The sequence below is a fragment of the Echinops telfairi genome, unplaced genomic scaffold (assembly GCF_000313985.2).
Source record: "Echinops telfairi isolate 266 unplaced genomic scaffold, ASM31398v2 ScPeMD7_3;HRSCAF=10, whole genome shotgun sequence".
NCBI lineage: Eukaryota > Metazoa > Chordata > Mammalia > Afrosoricida > Tenrecidae > Echinops > Echinops telfairi.
Window position 1 is genome coordinate 4,546,140 of NW_022103899.1, and position 12,208 is coordinate 4,558,347.

Below are 12,208 nucleotides of genomic sequence, written 5' to 3' on the forward strand. Positions count from 1 at the left end.
GAAAGGCAAAGCCTCCAGCCAACCTTGCACAATCAGGGCTCCGCTGCTGTCTTTGCTTCCCACCGAGTTCGTGGCCCGACAGGTGAAGTTCCCTGCGTCGCTCATGTCTACTCTGCTTATCTCCAAAGAGGCCGTGCCTTCCACAAAGGCTATTTTGAATTTGTCAGAAGAGGCTATTTCGTTACTGTCTTTAAACCAGGCCACCCTCATTGGGAGGGAGCCAGCGATTTTACAGTCTAGCCTGCAGGTACCGCTGACAATGCAATCCACGTTGCGTAAGGGTTTGGTGAAAAACGGAGCAATGTCCCGATCTGTTTGTGGCACAAGAAAGGGAGAAAGCGATCAATGAATGACTTACTCTGGGTCTTTGTTGGGGTGCATCCTTTCCAGGGTTCTCAGCTACTAACCTAGGACAGTGAAGGTGGTCTCGCAGGAGCTCGTGCCCACTTCATTGGAGATCTCAAACGTGTACTGACCACTGTCGTGAAGTTCAGCCGAATAGAATTTGAGCTGGGCCACATTGTTTTTAAAGCTTATTCTGTACTTTTTGCTGGCAACCAAGGGTCTCCCATCTTTGTACCACTTGGGTTTGAGTTCTGGGGTGCCTGCGACTGTGTACTCCAGCGTGGCGGGGTCTCCCGCTGTCACTTGGATCAGTTCTGCTCTCTCAATGATTTTGGCAGGTTCTACAATGGTAGTAGAGAGTTAGGATCCCTAAGTATGTGCTAGGGTGTCACTAAAAATGGAAGTATGGACTCAAAGTTAAAATGTTCCCCCACAAACCTTTAACTATCAATTCCCCGACAGACGTTTGACTTCCTGCTTCATTTTCAGCCAGGCAAGTGTATTTGCCACCTAAGTGAATCTGTACATCAGGGATGACCAAGACGGCAACACCATTGGAAAAACTCATTTTGAGTTTTTCATCGTCTCGAATGGTCTCTTGTCCTTTCATCCATGTGACAAAAATGGGTTCTGACCCTCTCACAGCAGCTTGTAAGGTAACAGTTTGTCCCGCCAGGGCGGTAAAATCATCTACTTTCTTTACAAAGGTTGGCGGTTCTAGTGAAGAAAAAGAGCACACGAAATTAACCAATTACCAAGCAGGTTCAGCGCCCTATGGACTTCAGCGTTTGAGCTAGGTGACGTGTATCTGGTCCAATCATGGTGTAGGTTAATTAGAAGAAGCACAATTGAAGAAGAGTTGCAATCCCATGCAAGAGACATAAGCATAGAAGATATATGGTCATTGGCTATAGGTCAGAGATTACGTGTTATGAAATTTCCTTTGAGACCAGGACTAAATATTTACACTCATGTCCAGAGAACGTCATCAAATTTATCTCCAAGTTCCCAAGTTAACCCAAGAGAAACCAAATTTTCAAAGGGTCGGCGACGAAGATACCAGATTTAGGCCATAAATTACTTAGTATGACATTTCCTTTGTGACCAGCGACTAAATATTTAGACTCATGCCGAGATAAAGCCATCAGCTTTATCCCCCAGTTCCCGAGTCAACCCAAGAGACACCATATTTTCAAAAGATAGGCCCTGAAGGTGCCCGCTTTCCTTCCCCGGCTAAGAAAGCTATTTGGCCCAGTTACTAAAGAGAAGACAGGTAGGTCCCCGCACTCACCTTTGAGTAAGTGAGTGGCACTGCAGCCACACTTCCCGACTTCGTTAGCGACCACGCATTCGTATTCGCCAACATCTGCACTATTGAAAGAGAAGATCTCCAGAGACACCAGAGCCTTCTGAGAAAACAACCTGTACTTTTTACTACTTCGAATTTGCTTCTTGTCTTTGAACCAGCTAATTTCAAACGGTCCCGTGCCCGAGATTTCGCACTGAAGTAGGGCGTTGGTCCCTCTGACTACGTCTGCAGGCTCCAGAGTCCTCACGAAAGAAGGCGGCTCTAGAAAAGCAGGAGAACATGATAAATAACGTGGTGCAGGCAGCTGAGAGAAACGATGTTTTCTCCGAGAAACCACGGACGCTGACTGGGAGGAGACAAACCTTTGATAACTATTTCAGTACTGCAGCTGTCGCTGCCAACGTCATTCACGGCTTCACACGAATAATTCCCACTGTCTTCAACTTTCACGTCCGTGATATCGAGGACAGCTTCCGAATTGACGAAAGACATTCGGACGGTGTTACTTTCCTGGAGTTCCTTGTTATTTTTAAACCAAGTAATCTGCATCACAGGTGAGCCTTTGACCTTACAGTGGAGGCGAGCTGATTCACCTGGGAGCATTAAGTAAGAGGGATCCACCTTCTTCACAAAGGAGGGCGGCTCTACATGAAGTTTACAAAAAAAGACAAAGGAGAAGATAGTTGAGCCTAACCTGCACAGAAGAAACAGATGTGTGCAACAAAAAGACACAACACACATGAAATGGCTACACACACACACACCCTGCAAAACCGGGGTGCGCTCTATAGCTTTCAGTGACAATTCCCTGGACTCTTGATTGAATAAAGCGAAAAACAAAACAATCCCCACCCCCCAACTATACTTACTATACTTACACAAAGACCAACTGTATAAAAGAAGATATTAAAGGATTGCCTAGACACTCGATGGCCTTAGAAGAAATTTCAAAGCACGTTGTGTTAATGGCAGACAGTTGGAAAAGAACAAAAATAAGTAAATAGTGAAGATGAACAAAATAAAACAGAGCCAAGATTCCCCCAGACCAACATGCTCGCTTAAATGAAATAATTTTGAGAACAAGGTACACTCTAGTCAAGCGTCCTTTACTAGAAGGAAGTGAAAACCGCATTCTCACATTTCTTACCTCTGACAGTTACCGTTGCCGAAGAGGAGCTGCTGCCAGCCTCATTGGAAGCCGTGCAGATATAAGTACCTGAATCTTTTAGTTTGGCCAGAGGAATCTCAAGGGATGCTATTTTATCTTCAAAATAGATCTTATAATCTTTCCCAGGGGGCAGCTTGTGCCCATCTTTGTTCCACGCCACCGTGACCTTTCTATCTTCGTCGACTTGGCACTCCAGGCGTATCTTCTTGTTGATCGCCGTTTGCGCAGGCTCTAATTCTTTGATGAAGCGCGGCTTGTCGATCACGATCAACTCAGCTTGGCACATGTCAGCGCCAAACTTGTTAGAAGCCTTACAGGAATAAACTCCTCTATCTTGAGTCGTCAGATTTGAGAGTTCTAAAATGTGTTTGTTTTCGGCATCTGACATCCTGCGGTTTGGGGAAGGGGACAGTGCAGCCCCATCTTTCTGCCAGATGGTTTCGATCACCGGGGTCCCTGACACGGTGCAAAGGAATTTGGCAGCCTTGCCCACAAAAGTTGTAATGGATTTAGGTCTTGAGCGAAAGATCGGCGGATATGCCTCTGCAAAAGAAATGGTCTCAACATTACCTTTTGCCCCCACCAAAGCGATTGTTGTCATTCTCTATTCCAGGAGAGACAAAGGAGGAGTTATGTCTTGAGAGAGACACAAGACAGAATGTGAAATCGGATAATGCATTAACAAGAACGAGACAACTTGCAAAGAAAAGGCTGAGTGTTCTTTAGTGGAAGAGCACGATATCACTTTCAATATATATATATCACAAGAAACCAACTCAAACAGCTCCTATCACCATCATAGAAAAGAACGTGTTCCTGCACGGAGCAATATTGATTGACCATTATTAATTTTTGGTTCCTTTTAGTCACTGATTATTTGAATTAATTAGTAAGAATTTCAGCTCATACTTTAATTTTATGCGTTAGAAGACTGTTGTAAGAATGGTAAAGAAGATGTACTTGACTCTTCTATAGACTAGGGATATTAAGTGATAAGAGGATTATTAAGTGTGAAAAAGTTGCTTTAACCCAGATATCAGCCTCCAGCAAATCCTCAACTGGTGTGACTTGGAATGCATCCCTCCGGCCATTATTCTGTTTGTAAAAGTATGTAATAACAATAGTTTCCCATTTCCATTCTGCACTTTGAACTTCTCCAATATTTAAAATGTCAGCCCTGACCTTTTCACTCCCTTTCTAAAAGCTCATGTATCAGTCTCATTCGTGTATTAGCCTAATGTGGGCCAATCAAGTCCCCAAACTATTAGAAACAATGTCAGAAAGTGGGAGATCACGGATTGGGCTACCGTAGGCAAGGTTTCTCGGGAAAAGGGTTGTAGTGCTGAGAGTGTTATAGTTAAAGGTGTGGTTCCTTCTCTTCTCCCTGGATGCTCTCATTGCAAACAAGCACCAGGAAGTGCCCTCAGCGTTCCTGCATGACTTCTCCAAACCACATCACACTCACACTCACACTTTACCTCGGGAGAGAAAAGGAGGGAGGAAAGGAGAGAGAGAGAGAGAGAGAGAGAGAGAGAGAGAGACTCTAATCTTTTTTGTCTATGAGGAAATTCAAGCATGGAATGAGTGTGTCCATTGGAAAACTAAGTACAGAATATTCGCGTTGTTCTTTATTCTTAAATTAGTAATAAAGTCTAGGGCAAGAGTCCTGGTTTGTAGTTCTGTACGAGCTCCTGGTCTCACATTGGGATTGGTTTATTTTGTATCTAATACTCTGACTATTTTCAGTTTGTACTTCTGTTTTAAACTGGTTAGCCGGTTTCTAAACTCTTAAATAAACCGAGATATTATTATTTATTTTCTAGTAGCACCAGACTGCTCTGAAATGTTTCAAAGAAATATTAAAGACCAATATGGCTTTTCTCTCACACATTTCATCTTGCTAGTCATTAAAGAAAAAGGGAAGAAAACCAAATTAGACCTAAACAAAAAGCCCAACTTAAAACAAAACAAAAACATTTTCAGGCGTCTTGCTCATTTGATTCCGTAAAATGGTTCTCCAAATAAGTTATTTTCCTTCAGTTGCCGTGAGAAACAAGACTGGAAAGCATTTCTGTTCCCACCCGGGTAGCGCCCAGGCGCCAGAGCCCCTAGCCACCAAGTTAGCATCTCAGTTCCTGGCTTCTTGACTTGAGTTGACACACCTTCCGCACCTGTACAACGGGAACATGGGTAGCACAATGAAAGGGGCCCATGACGTTCACGTCAACGAACAGCATTTACCTGTCACAGTCAGCGTGGCAGTGCAGCTGACGCTGCCGTACTCATTGGAAGCTTTGCAGATGTACTCGCCGCAGTCCACCACCTGGGTTCTCAGGATCTCCAGGCTCGAGATGTAATTTGAAGACCGGATAGAACACTTGTCACTCTCGTAAATTTCTCTGCCCGCTTTAAACCACTGGAAGCGGACATTGGGGGCACCCTGGATCTCACAGGTGAATTTGGCAAGGTGGCCCAGGGCAACTTCCAGGGATTCAATTCTCTTCTTGATCACGGGGGCAGCTGGAAAGGAAGCAGAGTCCGTTAGCGTGAGCAAGCCTTCTTTCCTCGTCTAGCGCTCGTTGCTGTTAATGAAGTAGAACAGCTGAGATTGGTGAGATGGGTCACAGCCATTCGAGTGACGAACAACACATCATTGAAGGTAAAAGGAGGACATGAGCAACTTTCAACACGTGTCACCATGCCTCTGCAGTGAATTATGTAAAGTCATAAGATGTGATGCTTACGTGCAATAATAACACGATATATTCTTACACATACCATGTTCACTAGGAACGCTAAAAAACTGTGAAGAAGGAAAAGTGAGACACGAAATAAAACGATAAGGTGAAAACCTGAGAGAGAGAAGAAGCAGCAGTGCAAAGGGACCATAATCATGGTTATGTTGGAGTCGGGTGAGATGGGTGATTTAGAGAAGGCGCTTTTTCTGACATGTTATTAAAATGCCTTCATACGTCAACTACAAAGCATACTCGTTCAGACTATGAAAGAGATGTACGTTTCATTTTTAAAACAAGGGCTAACAAACATGGTGACAAATTTACCAAAATGGCAGTAAGGGGCGAAAGGAGGGACTCTCATAACCATGATTAGGTCTCTGATTTCATCCTATTTCTAAACACGTGGTGTCTGGCAGTGAAGGTAAGTGGAAACTCAGTGACGGAACCTAGCCCACGACAATCCAGTGAGGGTTAGAGATGGGGCTGTGTCATCCTGGGAGGCCGACCTCGGGTCACTACAGTGAGGTTTGCTGAGGTGGTGGCTCTGCCGTGGTCATTCGAGCCTTCACAGGCGTACTCTCCTTGATGCTCTTCTGCGTTGACGCTGTCAATTGCTAGAGTATATGTATTTTGATCTTGTGAACACTTGAACTTTCCATCTGAAGGCACCAGTTTATTCTCAAAATACCAGTTCACCTCTTTAGCGTTTGTTATGGAGGCTGTGAGGCCTACGGCATCTCCTTCCTCCGCGGTGGTGTCCCGCAAGGGTGTCTGTATAACAGGGCAGTCCTCTGTGACTAAGCTGCCCTGGGCTTCCTGGGCCTTTGCTCTCTCCATCTCCTTGGCACCACGGTCGGAGGACTTCTCTTCGTCCTCTAGTGGTATCGGCATGCCAGCTTGCCTTTCCTCAGTCAGGGCAGTTGCAGTAACGCCATCACGAACAGCCTCACTTCCCGCAGCTTTGACGTGACTGTCCACCTGCACGCAGCTGACCTCTTCCGGTGAGACCAGATATTTAGATTCAACTCCTGGCTCCGTGAGGACCTCCCCCTTCTGTGACTCTGAAGAAGAGTCCATTTCCTCCTGCAAACCCACGCGGCCTCCTTTCTGAATTCTGGGGCCCTCGGCTACTAGGATGTGTTGTTCCTCACATACAATGGAGCTCAACGCGTCCTTCAGTTCCGTTTCCAGGTTAGCCATCTGAGGATCGATGCCTTCGATGGCGATGGTGAATTCTTCAGTTACAGACTGCACTGAGGTAATCAGATAGGTACATAGGAGGCGTTTGGGCTCCTCGGTGAGGTTGATGGCCTTGACCTCCACCTTTTCAATATCTCGTAACCACTCGGAGAACAGACTCGGCTGCTCACAGGCCATGGCTGCTTGCAGCGCCCTGCGGATCTGAGTCTTCAGGGTTGATCTCTGCTCATCTGGAATACCAGCAAGCACATTTTCCTTAGAAAGGATGCTCCTTCCCTGTACCTCCTGTGCTCGCTTGATTGTCCCCGGCTCTTTTTGATACTCTACAGTTTGGGGTGGAGGCACTGTCAAGTTACCAGAAAGTTCTTCCTTGACCAGCACCTGCTTTTCCTCCAGGACGAGCGGAAACTTTAAAGACTGGCTTTCCTCCAGCTGGTCTGCAAAATCTGGTCCTGGGCCTGCAAGCCTACCTGCACGTTCTAACACGACGACGCCTTCTTCTGTGCACACGTGTTCTGAAGGGACCTGGGGCTCATACCGGAGCTCAGAGTTCACGAAGTCAGGGCGCTGGACGCTTTCCAAGCATCCCTCTTGAAGCAGGAGCGTATCTTCTCTGGGGAGGGTCTTCTGGGCAATCGGTGGCTGTGATGTCGAAGGGGGCTCCTTCTGAGGCCGAATGAGCATTGTGTCCTCAATGGAAAGTTCACTGGGGCTTTCCTCAGGAGCAGGCATATCCTGCCCCAAGGTGACCGTGGATCGCACTTGGTGTGATTCTAACACAGCTTCACTGCTCCACTCATCGGTTTTAGCTACATCCTCATAAGAAAGCTGCCACTTTCCTTCTGCGATTAGAGCTGTTTGCCAAATGGTATCCTGTACACAAGGTGCAATTTCCTGCTCCGAGCCCAAGGCATCGGGGGGCAGGGCCTCCAAGGACGACGTCCGTGGAAAATCCACTTGTGGAAGTCCTTGGTCTGCAGGCGCCTCTGGTGGGGACTTCACTTCGTGGGGGGCATCGGTCACGTCTGTGTCTTCTGGCAGGACAAGCAGCTCTGCCCCGCTCGTGGCCTCCCCCCACGCGTTCTCTGCTTTACAGACATAGAGGCCACCATCTTCCCTCTGCGGGTCATTGACAATGAACGTCCCAGAGCCGTCGGGCTTATGAATGATGGTGTAGTAAACATTTGTGCAAAGCTGCTCCTTTTCTTTGAACCACAAAATAGTGGGGGCAGGGACCCCAAGCACGGTGTACTCAAAAATGGCGGGGCGCCCTTGCACACACTGGATTGGTTTTAATGTTTTCAGGAAGTACGGAGGACAGGGATCTTTCAGCGTTTCCAGTGGGCTCTCCACTGCTAGTTCTGTATCTGTCGCCTGGTGGCCCTCCCCTTTGGGATTGATTTGTAGGTAGGCACTACATCCTGCCTTTCCATACTCATTACTGGCAATACACGTGTACTCGCCCTCATCCTCAGACTTGGTGAGCAGTATGATCAGGCTGTGATCATTACCATCGTAAACAAATTTGTAGTCAGCAGAAGGGGTTAACAGTACCCCATTGAAGAACCACTGAACTTTCGGCTTGGGAATGCCGGTGACAGTAACGGACAGTTTAGCCACATCCTCAATGCTGACGTCAACATCGGACAGTTCTTTGATGAAAACTGGAACACTGCCATCGTGTCTGCTGTTGAATTTAGTTGAATGAACTGGAGGCTCAGATAAAAGTTCAAGTGTTTCATTCCTATTGGATAGCTGAAGGTCATAACTATAGGTTTGGAGTTCTTCATCCTCAGCAGACAGAAGAGAACTAGAAAACTCTGTATGGGAAAAATGATTCGTAGTTTACCAGAAAATTTCATTTAACAACAACAAAAAAACGAAGTTAAACAACTGTATCCCATCAGTTGGCCATCTGCTTTCTTCCTGAAATTGTTAAAATTCTTCTGGGGTTAATTTAGCAAAGTGCACATTTCTAAAATGCAGCATGAGCTTGTTAGAGAAAACGAAGTAGCCCTAGATCCTGTACAAAGGCAATTCCCCCACTTGGATGCACACCTGCGCTTTCGCCAGGTGTGAGGGTGGGAGTTTTCCTTGTGATGGTTCCGGCTTCACTGCTTAGGAAATCATTTGCCAAATACTCACAGTAGAAGAATTTGAGATTATGTCAATCAATTTCTGTGAAGATCCAGAAGTGTCATACATATACATTCAGATTCCCTTGAGTTTAAAATATCTTTACTGTCAAATTAAAGACTGATTAATGCCCCAATAAAATATGTATGCTCTAGTTACTGCCTTTAAATGGAAGCCATTATTAAAAGTAAGGAACTACAGAAAGTGTGTACTTTGAATTTGGAAGAGAACCTGTTTCAGTTACTAGGCATATGCGGCATTTGCTTGTCCTGTGAACTGCTTTATGACTTCGATGAAAGTCTTACGATCAGGCCACTTTTAGTCAAGCTAATCAAGAAAATAGGAGACTCAGAAAGAAGAGAAAACAACAACATCAGATTTGATTGTCTTTTATTGTACAAGAAAAACCTGTACAGCATGATTGGACAAAAGCAAAGCCGTGAATAACATTTATTCTTAAAATAATACCATGAATGAAAGAATGAATGATCACGTAATGTGATATTAAGAAATCTGAATTTTTTTCAGTGAGTCTGTTAGGTATATAGTACAACTCTGCTAATAGTGGTTGTACTAAGTTATCGAGACAGAAAGTTGCATTAATCTTTTACTTCACTCTGTTTGTATACATGGAATAGTGTTCTACCAAATTCCTATTTTAGTGTATAAGAGAAGACAGGATTAGGGAATCTTTTTTGGGTATGAGCATTCTGGTTAAAGTTACAGTATGCAGAATATAGACTCACTTATAATTTAAATTCACAAGCCTTAAAACGATTGATTACTTCCATTTACTAATAATGGCTTCCCATTTGATTTACATTACTCATGTCAGATTTTCCCTCACCTAGACACTTACAATATCTGTAAAGGGACTAAATCGGAATATAGTTAAACTACCCAGACTCATTTAAGTTTTGAAATAATTTCAGTTGTTTTCAATTGCTTCCAAACACATTGGGTAGATTTATACCCAAGTCACTGCCATCAGTCAATTCCAACCTTATACAGCATTAACAAGACTGTACATTTTTACCAGAGCAGCCAGCCTCATTTTTCCCCTGTAAAGTAGCTGGTCAGTTTGAACTGCCAACCTTGTGGCTAGCATCCAGGTACCTAACCCCAAGAGCCACTAGGGTTCCTTCAACATGGCACATAAGCCACACCCACAGCCATAGAGTTGATGCTGATTCACAGCAAACTTATGCGGTTTTCAAGGCTATGAATGTTCACAAGAGCAGACAGCTTTATCTTTCTCCCTTGGAGCCACTGTTGGGTTTAAACTTTGGGCATTGTGGTTAGCAATCTAAAGCTTACCTCACAGGGCCATCAGGGCTCCTAAACATGGCATATAGTGGCCATAAAAGGATACAAAATGAAATTCAAATGCTAAAATATCAAAAGTAAGTTAACATCATATAGCAACAGCTAAAATTATACCTAAACTCTACTTTCATAATGTAAACAATGAGTTTTTTGTTCAGCATAAAAAAAAAATAATAGTGAGACTTTTAAGTTACGTGTCATGGAGTCTGAAAAAAATACACATTTAATTTGGTACACAATAAGTAAGCCAAGTGTGGGCAAGACTTTTTAAAAAAAAAATCCAGTCATTTTAATTCTGCATAACCTCAAATTCAGTGCATTTGAAACTTATCAGAATTTTGATGTGCAAAATCAAATCATCTCCCTTCCTCAGTGAGCAAACGAGTATTGCTTGGCTCTTTGTGAATTCAGCGGGGCATTGCTGCTTTCCTGTCTTTGTTTGCAGCTGTCAGGCTTGAGCTGCTGCTCTGCTGTCTGATGTCGGTAAGTGTGGTTACCATGTTTGAGTGTCTCTTTCCCTAAACGTCCATGACGTGACTCAGAGTTATGTCTCTGAGCTATAAAACTAGGTTTTAGTTCAGGGATTTAGGGTGTGATATATTGCATCCTATCTCTTATTATTTTGATTGATATTATCTACCTACACAATCACTTACTGGTTGAAATAGAAATGATCATCCCATTACTGTGTATCTGTCATAGCAAGATGAAATATGTTGCTTTTGCACCTCTTTTTTTGAGGTGGGGGTGATTGGAGGTAACAGATAAGCCTGACTGTACTGCCTAAAATCAAGACACTCTCCCAACTGCTTTATTAATTTGGAAAGTTGTTCGGGAATACCCACTGTGGGAATATAAAATTTATAGATCAAAGAAATATAGTAATAAATACTATAGGATATATGAATTCATTTTGTTGAAAACTAACATGGACATATTTAATATCATGGCACTAAAATTTTACTCAATTCAGGTGACAAATACAGCTATTAATTGGAGAAAGTATGATCCATCATCTCATCATTATATTTGATTTGTAAGAGTAACATTTGTTCTCAATTATATTTTACAAAGCCATCACTGGGATGACATAGACTCAGAAGGTGTAAGCAATCACCTGTGAGGCTTTTGGGTCAAATGCCCTCACTTTCAGAAAAGAAAATGGAATTTCTCTACATTTATTACATTTTATGTGAGTTGATTTAGGTTCACAAAGTTAGCACAATGCAAATAATTTGGTGAATTTACTACTTTAATTTAAAAAAAGTATAGTTACTGTGGAAAAATCTTAAGAAAAATTTATTACAGTCAATTTTTGTTCATTTAAAAAATGAAAGTTACTGAAAATGACAGGAATGCTTATTATATCTTGTTATTTAAAAAGAAGCTACAATAAAATTACTCTATCACCTCAATTCTAAAAATGTCGGACCTTCTTCTTTCCCCTAATATTAAAGATCCTGAAATTGAAAGGCAATTTAAAATCAATATGTAAATACCATATTCATTGTCCTCGAGGTAGATAGCAAATTAATGCTACGTTTTCCAATTGATGACCATCTAGAAACTTGAGACACTGGGGCATTTGCAAACATGTCCTGCTCTTTCGTTGTGAATGAGCAGATGAACTCGGTCTATAAGGACAGTATCATGGGTCCCTTCAAAATCAGGGAGACGTAAAACACTTAGGAAGACAAAAATGAATAATGAAAACTTTTTTTAATGAGCTGAAAGGAGCCTATGAAGATGACAATGCAAACCATTCTAGGGTCATTGGCAGGATTTGTTTTCTTGTTCTAGTTTATTTGTTTATTTTTATTATGATGATCTTTTGGTTTATTTTGACCGTAAGTACAAAAAGCCTGGGTCGGAACTCAAAAGGTTAAAATTCCCTAAGCAGGTTATCATCAGAGTGACTTTCTCTTACCAGTCGGCCTGTGGGGTCATCTGACATGATCTTCCATTTTACACTCTGCGGAAAACAGC

At 43.2% G+C, this 12,208-nt stretch overlaps 1 protein-coding gene across 1 annotated transcript in view; it reads right to left on the reverse strand.

The window, feature by feature from the left end:
• Positions 1 to 12,208, reverse strand: part of TTN (titin) — a 315,644-nt gene that overhangs the window by 235,611 nt on the left and 67,825 nt on the right. The window contains exons 46-52 of the mRNA XM_045294579.1: positions 5,064 to 5,342; positions 2,802 to 3,365; positions 2,017 to 2,298; positions 1,637 to 1,915; positions 784 to 1,062; positions 408 to 686; positions 24 to 311 (exon numbers count right to left, since the gene is read on the reverse strand). Of these exons, the coding sequence (XP_045150514.1) occupies positions 24 to 311; positions 408 to 686; positions 784 to 1,062; positions 1,637 to 1,915; positions 2,017 to 2,298; positions 2,802 to 3,365; positions 5,064 to 5,342 (2,250 nt within the window). The remainder of the gene's footprint in view (positions 1 to 23; positions 312 to 407; positions 687 to 783; positions 1,063 to 1,636; positions 1,916 to 2,016; positions 2,299 to 2,801; positions 3,366 to 5,063; positions 5,343 to 12,208) is intronic.